The 22,291-nt window shown below is 37.8% G+C and overlaps 1 protein-coding gene across 6 annotated transcripts in view; it reads left to right on the top strand.

Moving 5' to 3' along the window:
• Nucleotides 1–22,291, top strand: part of OXR1 (oxidation resistance 1) — a 270,118-nt gene that overhangs the window by 35,710 nt on the left and 212,117 nt on the right. For all 6 annotated transcript variants that reach the window (XM_088149046.1, XM_088149045.1, XM_088149047.1 and 3 more), the window contains exon 2: nt 8,540–8,615. In XM_088149046.1, the coding sequence (XP_088005172.1) occupies nt 8,599–8,615 (17 nt within the window). In that variant the 5' untranslated portion in view covers nt 8,540–8,598. The remainder of the gene's footprint in view (nt 1–8,539; nt 8,616–22,291) is intronic.

Below are 22,291 nucleotides of genomic sequence, written 5' to 3'. Positions count from 1 at the left end.
TAGGGAGATGTATTTTATAGCAAACAATTGGGCTTAGGCTGCATTTATATTCTCTTTCCATAGCAAACCTGAAGATAAATACATACGTACATATATACATACATACTATACGCACACACGTACAAACACTTTTTAAGAAACAAGCCAAAGATGTTGCCTTTGCTTGCCCCTACAAACCAGTTTTTATTCCCTGCGAGTAAAACTCCCTTCTTTTTTTTCTTTTTATAGTGTTAATTTAAAAAAAAAATTAAATAGGGAGGCAGCATAATGTATAGCAAAATGTCACCCTCCAGTATAATTTTGGTTCCTAAAATGTAATGAAAATGCTTCATTAGCGACTCTTATGAAATAAAAGTAAATGTGGGGGGGGGGGGGGACACACCCCACAGCAGCCATTTTGTGTGTGCATCCATATCATACTCTGAAAATACAGGTGAAACTTGAAAAATTAGAATATCGTGCAAATGTTCATTTATGTCAGTAAGGCAACTGAAAAGGTGAAACCAATATATGAGATAGACGCATTACATGCAAAGCGAGATATGTCAAGCCTTACTTTGGTATAATTGTGATGATTATGGCGTACAGCTTATGAAAACCCCAAATTCACCATCTCAGAAAATTAGAATAGTGTGAAAAGGTTCAATATTCTAGGCTCAAAGTGTCCCACTATAATCAGCTAATGAATCCATAACACCTGCAAAGGGTTCCTGAGCCTTTAAATGGTTGCTCAGGCTGGTTCAGTAGGAATCACAAGCATGGGAAAGACTGCTGACCTGACAGTTGTGCAGAAAACCATCATTGACACCCTCCATAAGGAGGGAAAGCCCCAAAAGGTAATTGCAAAAGAAGTTGGATGTTCCCAAAGTGCTGTATCAAAGCACACCAATAGAAGGTTATGTGGAAGGGAAAAGTGTGGTAGAAAAAGGTGCACAAGCAGCAGGGATGACCACAGCCTGGAGAGGATTGTCAGGAAAAGGCCATTCAAAAGTGTTGGGGACTTCCACAAGGAGTGGACTGAGGCTGGAGTTAATGCATCAAGAGCCACCACACACAGACGGATCCTGGACATGGGCTTCAAATGTCGTATTCCTCTTGTCAAGCCGCTCCTGAACAACAAACAACGTCAGAAGCGTCTTACCTGGGCTACAGAAAAAAAGAACTGGTCTGTTGCCCAGTGGTCCAAAGTCCTCTTTTCTGATGAGAGCAACTTTTGCATCTCATTTGGGAACTAAGGACCCAGAGTCTGGAGGAAGAATGGAGAGGCACACCATGCACGATGCTTGAAGTCCAGTGTGAAGTTTCCACAGTCTGTGTTGATTTGGGGAGCCATGTCATCTGCTGGTGTTGGTCCACTGTGCTTCATTAAGTTCAGGGTCAACGCAGCCGTCTACCAGGAGCTGTTGGAGCACTTCATGCTTCCTTCCGCAGACGAGCTTTATGGGGATGCTGACTTCATTTTCCAGCAGGACTTGGCACCTGCCCACACTGCCAAAAGTACCAAAACCTGGTTCAGTGACCATGGGATTACTGTGCTTGATTGGCCAGCAAACTCGCCTGACCTGAACCCCATAGAGAATCTATGGGGCATTGCCAAGAGAAAGATGAGGGACATGAGACAGAACAATGCAGCGGAGCTGAAGGCCGCTATTGAAGCATCCTGGTCTTCCATAACACCTCAGCAGTGCCACAGGCTGATAGCATCCATGCCATGCCGCATTGCGGCAGTCATTGCTGCAAAAGGGGCCCAAACCAAGTACTGAGTACATATGCATGCTTATACTTTGCAGAGGTCCGATATTGTTCTATTTCCAATCCTTGTGTTATTGATGTCATGTAATATTCTAATTTTCTGAGATTGTGAATTTGGGGTTTTCATAAGCTGTACGCCATAATCATCACAATTATACCAAAGTAAGGCTTGACATATCTCGCTTTGCATGTAATGCGTCTATCTCATATATTGGTTTCACCTTTTGGGTTGCCATACTGACATAAATGAACATTTGCACGATATTCTAATTTTTCGAGTTTTACCTGTATATACTTGGAAGTAGCACTTTAAGGTTTCTCAAGAAGTGAAGGTAAGGTTTTGAAATTTTTTTAGCATGAGTAAATTAGTTTTAAATCATGTCTGGTCAATAAAAGATCTGAGTGCTTATGTCTAATTATGTTTCTAAAGTGAACTCTGTAGATTACACAAACAAAAAAAATATGTCCATGGAAATAGAATAGTGTAATAGAATAATTATTATGTATTATACTATAGAAATAGAGTAGTATATATTTTTATATATTATACTATACACAACTATTATAGTATAACATTCTACAAAGTAAAATAATTACGGGTAGTAGTAAAGAGCTGTATTGTTGCACATTATTACTGTTGCTTATTTTTTCAAAAATTATAATTGAGAATTTTGCAATAAAATAAGAACAATTCTACATATGAAAGACTGGAATGATTTCTAAATTAAATTTACAAAGGGAATATGTATAGAAGGTGTGAATAATGTTGTTGATTTAAGTAATAGCACGATGCGATTTTAAATGTATATGTAAACAAAGCAATTCATACTCTGCCCTTAATCTACTGAGGCTGTTGGACAGATAATATTGTGATATTCTTTTTCTGTAGCTGATGGATAAGTGAGCTAGATTCTGTGGTTGAGCTTCGCTGTCCTATGAAATGATCCCTGCAAGGGATGACATTTATTGATTAATGCATCCTTTATACCAAAAGAAATTGTGATACTAAATCATGCAAAATTGGAGGAACTGAAGTGAAAAATGCTGCTACTGAAATCAAGGGAATAAAAGATATAGAATAAAAGACTGCCACTTTATCAGTTGAGGTTAACAAGGCATTTTACATGGAATGGCATAAAAATTGTTAAGAAAATGTGAGGTTCTTTAAAGCATTTTCCGGATTAAGAACAGTTTTTGTACCTAAAATCTTTCTGCCAATGATATCTTCTTAGAATCTTCTTAGAATCTTAGGGCTGTGCAGAGCCTCAGTGGGTCTTAATGAAGGTTTGCCACAGCAGAGGTGCCCTGAAGTACCTGCTTGTGAATGAGCTTCCATGAGCATGTTTCACCAACAAATCCAATGAAGTGAAATAGGCAGCTGAAGGAAAGTGGTCTGCCTTGATGGTTTGATTGGATCCAGCAAAGCAGAGCTGCCTCTCCAGTCACAGTGCCACATCAAATCACTCCTTCAATCCAACTTGAAATGGTACCATGAAATAAGCAAAATAATCCCATAGTACAGGTCTATTAATCTTAGAATATTCTTTATGAACTAGGGTATTTGTGTTGGGATTTTGTGTTGCCAAGTGCTTTTCAAACTGCATTCATTTTTATTAGGCCTGTGTAGTGCTTTGGAGCATGTAGGAGTACAAGTGTAGCATCTGTGGTAAGTCTTTAAAGCAGCTGAATCTTTTTCCAGGATCATGGCAGATGCAGAGCAATCCTGGGATAAGATGCATTTGTGCAGAGAGAAAGGAAGGTGACCTTGATGGAGTTATGCAAGATCCATTGCTAGGGTGATTGGGGTGTGTGTGTATGAAAAAATACTTTCAGTCTACAATAGACAGATAATATTTGGAAGTGCCTCTGACAGACATCTCCCAATTCACTGAACTACAAGTAGTTGGAGGAGATGCAACATAATCAGATTTGCAAGATTCTGTTATAGCCAACCTCAATAAAGCTAGTTTTAGCCTTCCTGTGGAGTTGATTTCCTGGTCTGGTCTACCTAGTAGAGCTGATAATTTGGTTTTTAAGAAGTTGCAGAAACATGATACATTGATGTGACTGCATGCTCCAAACTACCTTTTTGTTTTTAAATCTTAAGCTCTAAACATCTAAGGTGTTATTAAGTCCTGAAATATGTTGATGAATTTTGCAAATATGTATTAATATTATCTTTTTACCCAGAAGTAAACATTAAAGATGCTGCCGCCGCCTCCTCCTCCTCTTCCTCCAAAATACAGAACAATAATAAGACAAATGTTACAAAACACAGTAAAAGGCAGAATTAAAAAGAAATGTAAATCATGTTTCTGTGTCACCCCTACAATTTATCCCAATCAGATCCACATATGCAATTCTCAGTTGTACTGTTTTGTACAGACAAAGGGTCATGTTATATGTAATATTTGAATTCTGACAGCACATGAAATATGTTGTTTTAATATAAGGATCCCAAAAGACCATTTGTCTGATGTGCAGTCCAAAACATTGATCTCTCTCTTTCTTACACAGCTGACATTCAAATAATACATGTGCTATGTCATCTATCTCTGGAGTTCCCCAAAAACAAGTATGTTCATTTGAAGGAACTTGGCTAAACCTACCATATTTAACCATTGTGTGCAGGCACTCAAATCTCGCTCAAATAAATATTCCCCTAAGACGCTTGGGCATTTCTATGTTGAAATATATTGCGAATTGGAAGGTGCATTTATAGCGGCTCATCCATTTCAACGTGTCAGCCTTACTGAGGGTAGCTATATCTCTCTGAGCTTCTGTATCCAAAATTCTTTGTGCAGCAGTCTTTTTAGCTTGTTTTCCAGAGAAACAGGGAGACCACAGTTCCTGATATAGTTTGTGAGTTGTATAATCCAATAGACTTGTGTTTCTAATTTGCTGTCGTTTCCTCTGCTGATGAGAATATCCAGGAAGGGTAGTGTGTTGTTACTTTGGGAGGTTGGGAGACTAAATGAAATTTAGTCTGTTCTATTAGACAAAATTTGAGGAATCTGTCAGTTTCCATAGCATTGATTTTGCACCAATAATTGTACGCCCTGATTTTAGGTAAAGAACAAAGTGTAGAGATTCCTAGTTGGCTCTAACTGCAGCAGCTGAGGTCCTTTATCCACACCCAGAATATTTCTCAAATGCTGTGACTGTGTTTGCTCTACTAATGGTACATGTTTTAAGCCTCAAATTTCAGCTCCATATAACAGCATAGGGGTAACTTTGGCTTGTATATCTTAATAATTGAGGCTAAAGAACCTGGATAACAGTGATTTATTAATTTTAGCAGTGAGTTCATACATGCCCTTTCTCTAAGTGAGCTCCTTTGATGATGAGGGAGCCAAGATCCAGTCTCAGAGAACACTACTTCTAAATAAGGAAAGGTGTTGATTGCTCTGTTGATTCACCATCTAATAGCCATCTCTGGCTGTGATGTCATTTTCTGAAAACCATGATCACTGACTTTGATTTATTAATAATCAGAGAATTGTTATGACAGTAGGAGCCAAGTCCAAATCTGTGCAATTCAACTTGTGAATATGATAACAGAATCATATTGTGAGCATATAGCACAGTGTTACAATATGTGTTGAGTATCTTAGGTATGTATACTTCAGGATCCTTCATCAGTCCTAGTAAGTCATTAATGTATAGACTGAATAGCACTGGAACAAGTATGCACCCTTGTCCTACTTCTTTGTGAGTATCGATCCTGCTTGTCATGGCTCCATTAACCCCAAACCGTAATCTCAAGCAAGTATTTGTGTAAAGGGCATTAATCAGTGCACTCTGGGTTCCGTATTGAGGACAGTCAATTTCCTCCATAATAATTCTCTGTTAACTGTGTCAAACACTACACTAAGGGCTATAAAAGCAGCAAACAGTGGCCTCCCCTCACTGACATATTTAATAGTTAGATGGTTCAAGACAAAGCAATTGTCAATAGTAGATCAACTCTGTCTAAAGCCAGATTGTTCTTCTGTGAGAATATGTTTTTCAGCTATCCACTTTCAAGAGGAATCTGGCATACATTTTAGCCACAATATCTATTAGACTGATGGGCCTGTAATTGCTAGGATCCTTTTTCCCCCTTTTTTGTGTATGGAAACTACAGTTGCCATCTTCCATCCAACTGGGATATGGCAGGTATTATTTGTATGCATGAATAAACCTGCCAAAAGAGGGGGCTGACCAATCAGGATATTTTTTGAGTAGCTCAGCTGGTAGAAAGTCCTCACCAGGGGCTTTATTGCTCTTCAGGCCTTTTATAATAGGTTTGATCTCATTTTCTGAAACTGGTGGCCAGAGGGGCATAGCTTCAGTAGGTGGTAAATCACTATTTAGTAACTGTTTCTCAACAGATTCTGAGAGAGCAAAGAAGTGATGGTAATATTTTCCCAATCCTCAGCTGAGATTGGTATATGGAATGCGAATCTCCGTTCTTTCAAGATTGCCAAAATATGGCTGAGTTATGACTTCTTGCTGACATCTGAGGACCTGTCCAAATTGAAGCAGCATAACTTTTTTTCTTTGATTTGAATGAGTTTCTTATATTCTCTTCTTAAAAACAGCATCTTAGCTTGCCTATGTGCAGAGGAATGCCTCTCAGCAAATCTCATAGCTGCCTTCAATTTCTTTTTCATCATGTGGCATTCATTGTCAAACCAGGGGGATCTATCTATAAGGAAAGTTTTGGAGGAAGGTGTAGTTATTAGGTGTTTTTTTTAACATGTGGCACAAATGTGTAAATGCATTGGAGACTGACCAACAGTCAGCCATGGGGGACCAAACTGTTAAGGTGCAACTGATAGCATTCTCTGATTTGAGGTTATTCATTATTGCCTTGGTATCTACTTTGGACCATATTAATCTTTTATTCTGACTCACTTCTGAATTAGTTAACACCCACCTATCAGCCATGTTATATGACCTCAAGTCTGAATAGCCTAGGAATTTCACACTCACTGGCTGATGATCACTTTCTCCTCTTGGACAGACGACAACCTCTGAGAAGAGGACAGCTTTCATTTTTGATACACAAATGAGATCTAACACACTGCTCAAGTGGCCTGAGTGGAAGGTGTATGGGTATACATAGTTATTATCCTTGCGTCCTAGAATTTGAAGATTACATTTAAAAATCAGTGACACCAAATACAGCAGTGTTACTTTTGTTATCTATTGAATACCAATGGGGATGATTATCAAAAAATTCATTTGGGAGTCCACTGTATTGAGGGAAATCATGACGAGGTTGGTCTAGTTTAGCATTAAAATCACCCAGTGAAATAATTCCAGCTTGGGTATTTATACTTTCCACTTTCAACGCTGTAATTATTTCTTCCAACAGTGTTTCTAAATGTGTCCAATGGTCAGAATTGTATTAAGAGGATGTGTTTGGTAGAATATAAACATTGACCAGTGCAAACTCAAAATCTTTACATCTGAATTTCATGGTGAGTATGTAAGGCAGATTATCTCTGTTATATAATTTCTCACCCTGCCATTGCAATTCTTCATTAGTAAGAATGCATCAACCCCCTGAGGCTTGTCCTTTATACTTTAATTTTTGAGCAGGGATATACCAGCAGGGATATACTGGGTCATCCTCTCCTGCTATCCAGGTTTCTTGTAAAGCTATGTATCTCAAATTCAGAAAGGAATCTCACCAAATCACTGTCTACAGACTTTTTCCAGCCTGCGTTCCAAGTTACAATTTGTATAAGTCTCTCCGAGTCAATATGCTCAGGAGGATAGGATGGTTGAATAGAAAATGAAGATTCAGACAGTCAGTTTTTTCCAAGGGTTGGAACAATATTGTCAATGCTTCCCATATATACGCAGTTATTATAAAATGCAGCTTTCCTCTTACTAAATTGTAACTGCTGTTCTTCTTTATCATAAGAATCAGTGTTCAACAAACTCTTTACAGGTAGTCCTCGAATTACAACCATTTGTTCAGCAACTGTTTGAAGTTACGAACGCGCTAAAAAAATGACTTATGATAGGTGCCCGAAATATGGCTGTTGCAGCATCCCCGCACTTACAACTGCAGGGGTGCTTCAACTCCCCACCATCTCCCCTCCGTCCATGTACTTTTGCCCCCTGCTGCCCTGCACTCCTCCACCCCAGCTGACCTTTGCCATCTTCTTGTTCTCACTGCTGACATTATGTTCCCAGCCTGGCTGCTGGGCTGGGCTGGGCTGGGCTGGGCTGGGCTGAGCTTTGGCTGTGGGGAAAAAAAAAACAAAAAGCCAAAAGCTGCCTGAGAGCCGCAGCGTGTGAAAAAGCCCCTCTGTAAAAAGCTCCTGGAGTGCAGTGTGCCAAAATGCCCCTTTGCGCAGCCCTCCTTGGCAGGGCTGGGCTGAGCTTTTAATTTGCATTGTAAAAAAAAAAGCCAAGAGCACTCTCACGTAGGCTGCCATTTTAATCTATTCATTGGATGTTGCTCTAACAAATACTGAACTGAGCACTGCTTGTTTTCTCCTAACCTGCTACTCTTTAGGAATAGAGAATGCATAGAAATGCCAAGTGAGGTGATAATTGATACTGCTGTCTTGAGTTTTCTGGTGCAGTGGGCCAGTTAAGGTAGTGGCGGTGGGACACTAGAATGTTAGAGAACAGCTTGTCTAAGATACTTTCCCAAACCTTGCATCAGGCCTATCTGTGTTGCTTCAAATTCATATCAAACATGATTTGTGGAAGTTATTTCTTAAAACCTATCAAGCCAAGGTCAGTACTTAACCTGAAGATTTTGTATTTTTTTCCCTAACAGATCTGCAAGATCAAGATTTTGCTGATTTCTCATCTATGTGAAGCGAAACACTTACCATTATGTTTAGCACTAAAAGGTCAGTTCATTGTCATCTCTCTCTTTCCCTCATTTTTTTTTTCAAATCCACTGGACAATTATAGAATTATAAAACAAAAATATAAATATAATGTGTGAAAAGATAAATATGAATCATGTGTACTTGTTCAGTAAGTTACTTATTCTTGGTTACTAGAATAAGACTATGCATACCAGGGACATGTTGCAATAATGTTTGTATTTCTTTTTGTTGGGGATGAATGAACACATGCTTGCCGAGTTTCAGGATAAACTGGGTGGCTTGGATGTTCTCTCCTTAATATCAAATTCATATTCTACATATGATTTGCTCCTAGGTTATATAATTTGACTCCAAAACTCCATAATCTCTGGCAGGAAATAATGTGTAGAGCCAAAGGCCTATCCTAATTGTAAAACAAACTTCCTCTCATCTCATTTAATGTTGGAGATCATATGCAAATCCATGAGATTTCCCTCTCCTCTCCTCTCCTCTCCTCTCCTCTCCTCTCCTCTCCTCTCCTCTCCTCTCCTCTCCTCTCCTCTCCTCTCCTCTCCTCTCCTCTCCTCCCCTCTCCTCCCCTCCCCTCCCCTCCCCTCCCCTCCCCTCCCCTCCCCTATAGGAGGTTGCCTAACTAAAATTCTGCCTGTACTTTGTGGACATTAGCAAGATCCTATTCTAGATCCCACCCCCAGGAGCTGAAGGCAGGCTTTCTCTGTAATGGACTGCAGATTATCTCCTCTGGAGATGTGCTTGTCCCTGTCCCTCTTAATGTTTTGTAAGGTTCTAAAACCTATCTTATTGTTTAAACATATAAGGTTCATTGCAGGCAGCCATTTAAAGTTGTTGTATGAACATGATTAGCAAAGGTTTCCAGTGGTTTTTAAAATTATATATGCCACCCAGATATTTAGATTGGGGCAGGTATATAAATGTTAAATGCATGTGTCCAGGGTTTCTGGAATTATGAGCTATTGCACACCTGCCTCTAACCTTGCTATTTAATATATGCCAAAGCTAACAGCATCTTTGGCTGCAAAAGTAGATGTTGATGGCTCCAGATAATAAATGGCAGCCCATCTCAAAAAGCAAAGCAGATCATACCAGTTAATACTTATATGGGAAACCACTAGGAAGTCTCAGGGCTGTGGACTAGACTGCAAAATAAAACAAAACAAGGCAACTGGGAAATCACTTCCTTTTTGTTGCCAAGAAAACCACATGGATATGTCCACGAAGTCATCAGGAGCTGAACTCAACTCAGAGGAGAGTTAAGGTAATAAACTATAGGTTACCACCGAAGTCATATTCATAGCACACATTCAACTCTATTGTATGGCTGAGCTGAATGAGATACTTTGGCATTGTATTTTTGCTCATCTTAAAATAAGATGCTTCCCATCTTTAGGGATATACTGCAGCACAGCACTGGAAGGTAAGGAAATGTTGCCTGTGCAGTGGGTAAATTTTTTTCTCACTCTCTTTTACACACACATTACACACACATAAAGTAATGGAAAAATTTAGAAGAGAAAATCACTAGTTCTCAGGAAACCAACAGACCCAGGTTACTGTCTATAACCTTTGCTCCAACCTGCCAATTTCCTTTGCCCTCTGAACAGTTAATTTTAGAAAAGAAAGATGTGCCCCTCTCTTTTGAAAATCAGTATCAGCAAAGGGGGGAAGTTGCAAAAGGAGAACAGAAATGAGCAGGCAACTGAAAGAACTTTATAGACTCAGTTCATGGAAGAATATGCATATATTCTATTTAGTTTAGGAGAGCTAGATTTAATTGGGAGTCCTTTTATTGAGAAACCCAAAGATTAAACTTTAATAGATTTTTGAATCTTTCTGCTGATGGGGAATATTACTTTAAACAGAACAAAACTGAATTATTCAGGAAAGACAATTAAAATATGGTTTTGCTCTCAAAGGAAATCTGCAAGATAGAACTTGCAATGTAAACAAGCTCTATATAACAAATTGCCACTCAGTGATTTCAGGCATAAATTTTCTCCTGCCAGATTGGAAGATAAAGCCATTGGAACATTAGCTACCCAAACCCTCTGATTCCCTACTTCTTGCTATGAATGATCAGACCAGGTTGGAATCAGTAGGAGTGAGCTTATGGGACAGTAGTTTATTAGCAAGTCTTCAGTCTTATACAAAAATGATGTCGTTCTATTATTTTACTTCTATGCTGTAGTTAGACAAATTACTTAACTAGTAATTATTATCAAACTTCTAATTTTAGCAAGCAATTTTTAGCTTTTAGTTTAAGCATTTTTGATTACTCATTGATCTGACTGGACTGGACAATGGGGAAAACAAAGAAGAAATCATGTGCACACCCTGGGGCATAGAACCCATCCAGCTTTTCAAAACAGCTGAAAATGGACAAATACATAGCAAACAAGAAGTAATTTGAGTCTCGTATACTTGTCAAACAGATAGGATCCCCTAGAGTGGGATTTATAAGGAGAGACTGAAAGTCAACCATTTTTAGAACTTTTCTGTACACTGAAGGAGAAATCTGATAGCAACAGAACCCCACTCCCCTGAGATTTCTACCGTCTGTTCAGCAGCTTCACTGCAGGATGCGAATGATATGGATCTAAAAAAAGGAGAATGTAATAGATTTTATAACCAGACAGCATCTATTGACAGCGCAGACAGTAATCTCAATGTTCGAGTTGGCGACCGCAATAAAAAAACAAGATGGGCTCTCTAAAAGAGAGTTTCACAATGTATATTGAAAGCCAACGAAACAAAAACAACAGAGATTGCCAGGGCATGTATCCTTAGTGCAAAATCCACTAAATGTGCTCAATAAGCAGCCAGTGGAGAAAAAAAGGCTGCTCTTATGTCTGAACTTGACAGGAAGGAAAATGATGGTCAGGGAGAGCCTAATGTCAAGCATGGTAAAAAGGAAAGGGGAGAAAATAGAAATTGAAATTTGCATTCAAGTTAGGCCACCCTACAAATCTCAACAGAAGAATGATGATGGGACTTGAAAAAGGCAGTTGCCTTGTCCTTGAGCTGGCTTCACACTTTTCTTTGCTATGAAAAGTATCTGATACTGAAAGTGGAGTGGTTACCATCCAGAAGAGGTTACAAGTAGCAACCTACAGTTTCAAACATGTTGTTTAAAGGAAACTCTTCTTGAGCAACTTCTTAATATTTCCAACATCTGTGTTCATACAGAGAAAATTACTCTGCTTTTAGTTCAATTTGCTCAGGAGAATACTGTTACTTTACAGTCTAAGTGTAATAAATTAAACCAAGATAAACTCAAGGATGCTCTGCCAGAAATGCCCTTGAAAAGGAACAATCTGCAGTATGTATGAAAAGAGAGTGCATTGATGAGTCTCTAGAAGCAAGGCTAATTGACTCTTTTGGTGCCTTGCCAGACTCTGAGCAAGTGGACATCATAAAGTGACTAGATCAGTTGACAACTGCTGGTAACAATGTGCTTAATGGCCAAACCACTAATCAATTTGGTCTTCCTAGCTGCCTTGGACTGTCGCAATAAATCTGAGAAGCGATGTACCAGCATTGTTGTCATGGACTTGGAGAACCCAAATACACAGACCTGACTTCTCCCAGACCACACTTGAAAAGGTGGTGCAACAGTTAGGGATCCAGTACATAACGATGCAGAAACAAAGGTCTTTTTATTGCCTCCATCAGATCAAGGCACATTCCTCATACCTGTTCCTCATTTAGTTTCAGTGCCTCAATTTGTATGCCCCAGCAAACATTGGTGAATTAGTGGAATGGTTAGATGAATATTCTAAAGACCAAATTAATACAGGAGAGGAGTACTTTGCCATTTAGCAAAGATTTATGGGCAAAAGCCCAGCTGTGGATCTTATGCTGTTCTCAAAATTGCGCACCTTGACAATCTATTATTATCTCCTTGGCAAAGCTGATCCTAATGATAAGAAAAGAATATTCCTTCGTGCTGCTGGTATCTAGGAAGCATTGTCTTCACTAATGCCTTCCACTGGAAATTCTGACAGGCTATTCTGCCACTCCTCTTATGGAATATTGCTGGATGGAACACCAAGTCCAAAGACTCTGGTTTTGTGAATTATGTTACCAAGATGACACTTTTATTCCAGGAAACCTAGTCAGCTTGCTTTTTGGTGGATACAAGTCCTTTTCACTGTCAGCACTGTCCAGAACAAAACAAGGCACAGTGGTGTGAGGTTCTATGCCTACAGATTTCAACTAAGCTAAGTTTTAAAAACATATGCTAGACCAGTGTTTTTCGACCTTAAGATGTGTGGACTTTAACTTCTGGAATTCCTGCTGGCCGAGGAATTCTGGGAGTTGAAGTCCATGCTTCTTAAAATGCTGGCTGGCAGATTCTGGGAGGTGAAGTTCACACATCTCAAAGTTGCCAAGGAAACACTGTGGTAAACCCATTGGAGCATTACTTTACTTTACTTTACTTTACTTTACTTTACTTTACTTTACTTTACTTTACTTTACTTTACTTTACTTTACTTTACTTTACTTTACTTTACTTTACTTTACTTTACTTTACTTTTCACATTTAGTCAGTTAGTCAAATTTAGTCAATTTAACAGCATTATGCTTTGCTGTTAAAATTTAATAATGCCATGCTATTATTGGTTAATGTATACATTCCACCTTTGTGAAATTGACTCCAAATTAACATCTTGAGGGCCAAAATAGAAGCTTACTCAAGCAACTTCATACTTCCTTACCCTTTTGTATATGTAATTATATTTGGTGTTTTTAATGCAAGAATGGGATCAAATGATAAAACACTTTTTGCTAATATCCTCCTGCTATAGGTACAATCTCTCCTTTATATAGTCAGCATTCAGAGATTGTAATAGGAGACTATAAGGGGCTGTTTTTATTACAAACATTTAATAGGCCATTTATATCCATTGAATGGATCTATCAGATAATCATCTTGCTGAGCTTTCACATTGGGCTCTAGTGATACCCTCTTGATTGATTATAGTGTAATATCAAAAAATTGGCCCTTTTCATACAAAAAAATTATCTAGAGAGCTGACCAGATAGTTATCATTTTCCTAGCATCCCAGCAGTAAGACCATTTCATAAGTTCTTTTTAGAAACAGACTCTACTGTCAATATGGCACCAGATCTAGGTCTAGTCCATGCTAATGAACGCAACAGTAAAAAGAGGCAATAACTGAGTTAATCTCTTCTGAGAGAGTTTCATAGATTTTTCCCTACAATAGTTGAGGTGAATCTGAAAATTGTATCTTACAGAACTATACTAAATTTATTTAGTTACTCCAGCCAGCATTATATGCTTTGATATCTGGCAAGAGAATAAAATCTGAGAGTAAGCCTTATCTCACTCAACCCTGGTTTGATTCTGAGTGCCTTGAGCCAAGAATGAATTGGTTAAGCAATTTAAGCTATGTAATGAAGATCCATCTTTGCATTCCATCTAGGATTTTTCTTGCTATAAAAACCCAGTACAAACACCTTCTACAAGCAGAATTTTCTAGGACCTGCTGGCAACAATTAATAGCAACATCACAAGCTGGGAATCCATCTTTATTGGGTGCTTGATAGCTTCTCATTTAATCATTAGGCCCCTTTCTCCTATCTCCTACCAGCAACAGTGTGGGAGAGTCATTTGGAGCCAATACGTTCTCAAGACAACTTGCCTGAATTAGATTTCAGGCTCTATATTAACCCCCATCACAAGTTCTGAAAAAAAAACAATGACAGGTTGTTAGACAACTTAAGCACAATAAAGGCCCAGGCGGCAATTTCATCACTGCTGAAGTCCAATATAATAATTTGGAATGGTGGACCACTATATTAGCTTCCTGGTTTATTTATATTGATCATACTGTGCAAATACCAAAGGATTGGGGTTTAGGTATTATACTTCTCATTTACAAAATGGACAACCAAGATTTGCCTGCCAACTATCGGCCCATCATCTTAAGCATAATAAGTAAGTTTACATAATAAACTGTCCAATTGTATCAATTCAGAGCATGTTTTGGGAGATGAGCAGGCAAGTTTTAGAGCTGAACTCTCTATCTTTGATCATGCAACTTCTGGCTGAAAAATATTCATCTGAGCCAGGTGCTGCGTTATACACCGCATTTATTGACCACAGATCTACATGATATCATTTCCAGATCAAAGTTGTGGGCTAAACTCATAAACACTACAGTAGATAGGGGCTACTTCCGCTTCATGAGAACTGTTTGGTGGCTAAATGGCTGGATGATACAGCAAGTCAGAAATTTTAAATATTCGGACATAGTCTTTCATAGCTCTAACAAACACAGTACCGAAGTATGTTGTTCAGAATGTAGAAAAGATCAGTGGCAGCTATATAATGCTTCTGCTTTGCCAGAGGGACACAGCATGTCCCAGCAGAGTTAAAGCTTTATGCGGCTAAGGTGCACATGCCACTTTTCTTTGGTCCTTAGCTGAGATCATACAGTTCCATTGTCCCTCTGGAGAGGGTTCAATCCAAATACTTAAGGACTATATTTCAAGTGACTCCATCTAGTAACTAAGGAGGAAGGCAGGTTTGACTAGAATCATAGGTTGGAAGGGACCTTGGAAGTCTTCTAGTCCAACCCCTTGCCCAAGGCAGGAGTCCTCATACCAAAGTAGAAACAGGACATGGATTTGCATTATTGGCTACTGGTTAAAGTGACTGTTTTTCATAAGCTCTAGGCTTCTTGCTCAATGCAGACAATTACAGATCATCAGGGAAAAAGACATCCCTGAAAAAACTGCAACACTATGGGTTCTCAAGAGAGGCCATTCTGATGATGGGCTGTGATCAACCACTCATTGCACTCAAGCAATATGCTGGAGGTTTAGAAGCCTGGTTGGGTCAATCTGACCTATCTCCTAAACAATCCAAGTGTCCAACAATTAGGCTTTAGAAATGTCTGATTGAGGGGCAACCCATGGAAAATTCTTGTTAGCAATTGACTGGAGATGACAACTTTTCCCTCTCTGGAGAAAGTGGATTGACCTGGGATGGGCCTGGAAACATAAGTGGAATTAGAAGTTGGCTTCCCCAAGACAATCCAATCTTTGTGAGTTTTCTTCCAAAGCATTTTTTGTACTATAATAAGGAATTAGCCATTTTAATTTGTGTTCTATATAGAACTATGTAATACTTTGCCTCATGGGTAAAGATGGACACCTGTAGGGCTAGACATGACCCGAAGATGGCTTGCTCTCCTGCAGGATTGTGGGACAAAGTTGAGTTCAGCTCCTGGTGATTATGTGGAACACAACTGTGCAGTTTTCTTGGCCCCAGTAAGAAAGCAGTTTGCTATTGACTCCTTCCATGATGTGTTTTCAATTTCCCAGTCTAGCCCTAGTTTTCCCTGGAAGTCTCCCCCCCCCCCCCCAAGTACTAACTCTGCATAGCTTGCAAACTCAAACAAGGTTAGCCAAATGTTGCCACTTTATTGACACTCATGGAATACATTGTACTTAAATGCTCCTAAAGGTCATATTTAGAGCACAACCCTTGAAACCACCTCGGCAGATGGAAATGATTCATCACAGAGCTTGTTACTGAAGAAACTTAGTTGAAACAAAACAAAAATGACTCAGGAAAGGAAATGAAAAAGAGTTAAAAGTCATTCTTTATGTGTCTGGGATAAGACTATAAAGGCAACAGAGTGGGATAGAATTGGAACCAGTGCATTTAAGGAGAAGGGCATCATAGGAGAGATCAAGGGATTTATGGGGGAGAATGGCATTCTAAGAGTTTGCCTCAGAAAGAATGACTCCTTGAGCTAAGAGTGGGGGCAGATGGAATTATGGAGAAGGCTATTCTGTTTTAATGTATTTAGGATAATGATTAACAACAACAACAACTAGCTAACCATAACAGATAAAATCAGGGACTTCCTGAACTCATCAGAGATATAAAGAGAATGCTGTGGATTTTTTTTCCCCTTAAAAACCACACTGTTCTAAATAATGAGTCAGGCACCACTTCATTTTTTCCAAAAGGTCAGGTAATTAATATATACACATAATTTAGGGAGACCTAGGCTCAGCACTCAATATTTCTTGTAGTGAGCTAAGCCAACTTCCTTGCCCATTGCACCTTTTTGGTTTATAGCCACTGTGGCAGACATCTATGAGTCACTTGTCATTTTAACTTCTCATAAGGCTTCAGCACATCTTAGCAGATGTTTGCAGGATATGGCAGTGCTGTTCTCTGCTGCTGGTAATCTGTAGAAAAAAGGTTGAGAAATAACAAGACAGTGTGTTGTGGGATATGGGGTGTACCTGGCTGTGGCTCCAGAAAGGTTTATGTTGACTCCCTAACTTGAATGCTTGAGAACTTCTCATATTAGAAAGTGACTGCATAACAATACATTATGCATTCTCTCACTTTGATTTTGAAGACACATAATGGTCAATTATGTGGAGTGAAGCTGAGTTCGCATATAGTGTGATCCTATGCCATATTTTTACTGTTATATAGTACAGTATTGGATAAAGATAATAGGATGGTTAGGACTGTCTTTTTCTTCAGTCATCTTTTTATCATATTCACTTTGGTATCCCTTAGTTATAGTATAGTAGCGGTTACTAGCCATTTGACAGTGTAATCTACTCTCCAGTGTTTATACCGTGGCTTAGCTGTATTGACAGCCATTATTCAGGAACATCCAGGAGAGAGTCATTAGGAATGGGGTGGATTACAAATTTAGATAATGATGATGATATTCTGAGAGCTGTGGTAATTTTTAAGAACCCCTCTGAGCTCACTCTGTGATTTTGCTCCATAATTGACCAAATCACAATAGTGCATTGGACTTTTTTGCCTATGTTACACCTTGATCTTTGGTATCTCTGTTCTGTCTTTCTCATCTGCTTAGGATATGCTGGGTTTGGCACTGCTGGCTTGATCTTTTGCAGTTCTCATTATATAAAGTAATTTTTTAGCCAGATATAACTGCCTAGATATAAGTTCTAGTTTACCTTCTTTGTACTTCCAAAATGTGTAAATATTGACTTCCAGGAAATAATTCAGAATATGATTTAAGTTAAGGTAAGTTCTACTTACCTTCTTAGAATAATTTGGAGAATGCTATTTTTTCCATTCCAAACTTTGTCAACAGCATTGTCTAGCATTTTGTATATTTTATTCCTTGTCTCTATCTCATAATTGAATTGCAAAAAAATAAATACATTGTGGAAGTTCTTCAATAGAGATCACTTGGAATACAGATGGATAACTCCTAGCCAGGGGATCGCAGCTTGATACTCAACTTTTTTTTTTTTAATTTGCCCTCCCCGAAAACCACAAAATGCTGGAAATTTCAGTTCTGTCCCTAGTGCTTTGTCACCATTACATTGTCTGGTCTCAAAATTGCAAAGAGAGAGAGAGAGAAGAAGAAGAGAAGAGAAGGGAAGAAAAGAGGAAAGGAAAGGAAAGGAAAGGAAAGGAAAGGAAAGGAAAGGAAAGGAAAGGAAAGGAAAGGAAAGGAAAGGAAAGGAAAGGAAAGGAAAGGAAAGGAAAGGAAAGGAAAGGAAAACGTATGCCCTTAATAAAAGATTGCTTGCAGGTTGGGCATCTGTAGCTTGGGAGAGAGAAACATGTGACATAATGTATAATGATGCCATCACATAAATGTTGCAACTTACTTGTGTTGATGTCAGGATGCAGTTGCAGCAATGTGATGATGTCATCATATGCACATCTTAATTTTGGCATCAGTGCAGTTTGCTGCAGAGACTGCTGGACTTCCTTGCCTTAAAAGAGGCTAGACTACTACCTCTTCCTCCTTTTCCCTCTCCTCCTCCTCCTCCTCTTCCTCCTCAATTCAGCCTCTACCGATTTTTTCAAAATCCTGTCTTTCTTTTATGCTGAAGCCCCCTTGAGTTGTGTTTAAGTCTTGAGTAATTTTTTTAGCCCTATTAATGAACGATTGTCATAATAGAAAATATAGGGGACTTAAGATTTTAACATATGTACTTGTTTTTTTTATGTGTGTGTGCATTTGTGTGATAGAGAAAAATAGTGACCTCTAAATGCACATTGTTTTATGTTACATTGCTGACATTTACTATAGTCAATACTGTCTAGTTTCCAATTAAAAGATATTGTTTTCCATGGAATTCAAATACATAGCAATGTTTCAGAACAGTATTACTATTATGTGTATAAATTGAATGGTATTCAAGCATGTGATTAACGGAGATTGCTTTTCAGGTTAGTAGTTTAATCAATATAATTGATTTTACTGATGTTAATTCGTATGTTCTGCCTTGCAGATTATGTGAAGTTTTGACCTTATTGACAACAAATGTTCCTTCTTTAAGTTTTATTTAAATATTGTCCAGGTATGGTTTAAGGGAGAAAAACCTACTGTTCAATATAGCAGTGAACAAAGGGCAAAACTTTTAATGGATGGAATAGCCTCTGGACTTCTGCAGCTATGAGCGTACTGATATTTCTCTTTTGTATTGTGTCCCATGTAATTATATACATTAAAGAATATTAAAGTATAAATGCCATTTATTTTACAAAACCAACAGAGCACATAGGCACTTACTTCAAGCAATACATCATGGAGAATCTTTTGTTGCCATAAAAACAGCAGCAGAATTATCATGACCTGTCCCAGGCCCACGATAACCATATTTTCAAAGCCAGATGCCACCAAATTAGGTGTGATGATACAAAAGTCAAAGTCTGGATTTTGAGAATTTCTTTCCTCTGTCGTCTTAAAAAAAAAAAACTTATACATGTTTAAACAGATGTTAGTAGATACCTTATGCCTGCTTTTTTTTTTTAAGCAGAGCTAAAAAAAAAAAGCTGCTATATGTCCTGCAATAATTATTTTGTGTGACTGTTTTCTGTGAAAAGCATTCTTGTGATAGACACTTGCAAAGTAGGCCAAATTTTATGTGTTTCTAATATTGCATAAAGAAGGAAAAAGTGGATAGGTGCAGCTTTTCAGATGTACCTGGGCTTCACATGTATAAAAGATGTAAAGAAAAATAGCAAATGTATATATTTTAGCATTAGTGAGTCAATCATATACTGTATTTTGTAATCACAATCTATTTAAGTAGAAAAATACTAATTTGCTAACAAATTATCTGATACAATGAGGTAGTATCATAGAGAAATAAATGTAATTGATCATGGATTTGCTTCTTGAGACATACTTATTAGAAGTATTAGTAGATAAAGGCTTTCAATTACTGTTTATTTTTTTTCTACTGAGATTACTTATTGTAGAAATCTAAGAAGTTTTTAAAATGTTTTCAATTAATGATGTATAACATGTTATGGAAATATGTATATTGGACCCTTTTATAAATCCTACAGTGGGAAGTGGGATACTGCTTGTATTAGATATTTAATAATCCTAATGGAAATTACTTCCAAATGTAAGGAAAGCTCTAAATTTCAACATTTGCTGATTTTTAAAAATGTAAGCACTTACCACTTTGTTTGAATTTCTGATTGGGAGTCTCATGCACAGTTTCATATGCATTTTGTGTCTAGTTTTAATACCTCTTTTCATTAAAGTTTTAATTATGCATATCTCACTGCATCTTATGCCTGTTTCCCAACTGTGCTCTAGATATACCAAACAATTATTTCTTGATAATGCCCAGTTGAATTCCAGTGAAGGAAATCTCTTTATAAAAATATCACTATCATGTTGTTTGTAAACCATTGCTCCTCTACTGAGGTTTGAACATTATGGAGTGGGGAAAGAGTTGATAGAGAAAAAAAAAATCAATGTTGCCTTATTTCTCAGCTGCCAGTTCCTTTAAGAAAGTAGGTTACTTTGTTCTCCATCAACTTCAGTTCACAAACAATGTTCAGTGGCTACATCACATGATTTCTTTTATTAATATGATTGTAGGGCTTACATAAGTGAGAAATAAGATATTTAGTTAATAAAATGCTTATAGACCACTCCTTCCTACAAATGGTTCAAACTAGATTGTACAACAAAATTGCCTTTTTAAAGAACTTTTAAAGCATGGACAAATAGCTGTTTGAGAAATGCACTGAACACTGAAGAGATAAACATGTGTAGCAGATATTAAGTTGCATAGTAGCTGAAATAATTTGCTTTTTAGAATCTTTATTAGAACATTGACAAGGGTATTATTAAAGCATTAGCCCTGGTCAAGTCCTGCTCCTCTGCTAACATCATTGAAATGATATCAAATCCCTGAATACAGTCAACATGAGAAAATCTTTCATGCATACAGTAGTAGTAGTAGCAGTAGTAGTACTCCTTTACAGTCATTGACCAGCTCATTCATGCATGTTGACTTCCATGTGAGCCAGAATCCTGCATTATAAAGGTCCTAACTTAAATTGAAGCCAAGGTGAATATAGTCAGAAGTACATATGTTTTTCTTCTGCAGTCAGCTGAATATTTTATTTATTTATTTGACTGATATCTCACCTTTCTACTTTGGTGAGTAATGGCAAAGATTAAGGCTTAATTGATCTTTGGCATGGCCATATGATGAGCTTTCTGGCTTTTTAAATGTTTGATTGGGATATTACACAATATGCCACATATTCATTGTCAGTGGTCTCCCCCCCCCCTTTTTTTAAATGTAAGAACACTATCTTAGAAGTTAAGTGATTAATTGAGTTTTTGTAAGAAGCACTATGTCACCTTCCTGATATTTTGGTGCTGTCCTTGGTACTGAATTTCATTTTTCATTCTTTGCTTGGAATATGAGAAAGAGAGAAAAAGAATTTTGGAAGACTCAGTGATGAAAAAAAGTAATTAAATAGAATCAAGACAACAACACCAATTAGAGGAATGTCCATGGAAGATTATGTTATCAAACTGTCTTTTTAATCAATTTTAAAAATTCTCGTAATAAAATGTCTAAGTTGTTGAAAGCTATATTGTTTGGGGAAACAGAGATTTAAATATGCCTTGTTCTATGCCTGTTATACTCATGATTTATATCATTATCTCCACCACTAATAATTAAAACAGTGTGTAGGCATGCAAGAAAACAAAATGAATTTATAATCTAAAAATGACAAAGGAAAATGGAAGGGAGGAAAGCATATGCCAGTGATGAATTATGCAGTCATTCTGGGCTGCCACGCTATGCTTGCTTAGCTTGGAATAAGCCCCATTGAATTAAAGGAAGTATGCCTTGGAAGATATGTATAGGATTAGATGTTACTTGTACAGACTTACAGTTGCTTGCAATTCCAGCATGGCATAGTGTATTATTTAGTAATAAAAGTCAAGGAGCACAATGAAAACATGGGACTACAATTAGAAGACCAAAACTAATGACAACAGGTACACCAATCAGCCTTAGAATTGATAATGAAGACAATGAAGTGGTGGATTGCATCTGCCTTTTAGGATCATCTGTCCAAAGTAAAGAAATCAGAAGCTCTGTGAATTTGTCTCTGTTTTAGCTATCAAAACCACAAGCTACCACCACATCTTCTAATAATGAATTGTTTGTCTTCATCTTGTCTTTTGGAATGACTCCCAAAATTCTGAATCAGTCTAGCCACCATAGATGGAAGTTCAGGGACTTAGCACATCTGGAAAAACCCTGATGAGGGAAGGCTATAACATTCTGCATTGTGTGAATGCAGTTTTATTTGTCCTGAACTTATAAATTAACTTAACTGAGTTTTAATATGATGA

Source organism: Python bivittatus, unplaced genomic scaffold (assembly GCF_059951505.1).
Source record: "Python bivittatus isolate LINGU-HERP-01145 unplaced genomic scaffold, Pbiv_v1 ctg000590_np1212, whole genome shotgun sequence".
Classification (NCBI taxonomy): Eukaryota; Metazoa; Chordata; class Lepidosauria; order Squamata; family Pythonidae; genus Python; species Python bivittatus.
The sequence above is the reverse complement of the archived record's forward strand: the minus strand, read 5'-3'. Positions and strand labels throughout refer to the sequence as shown.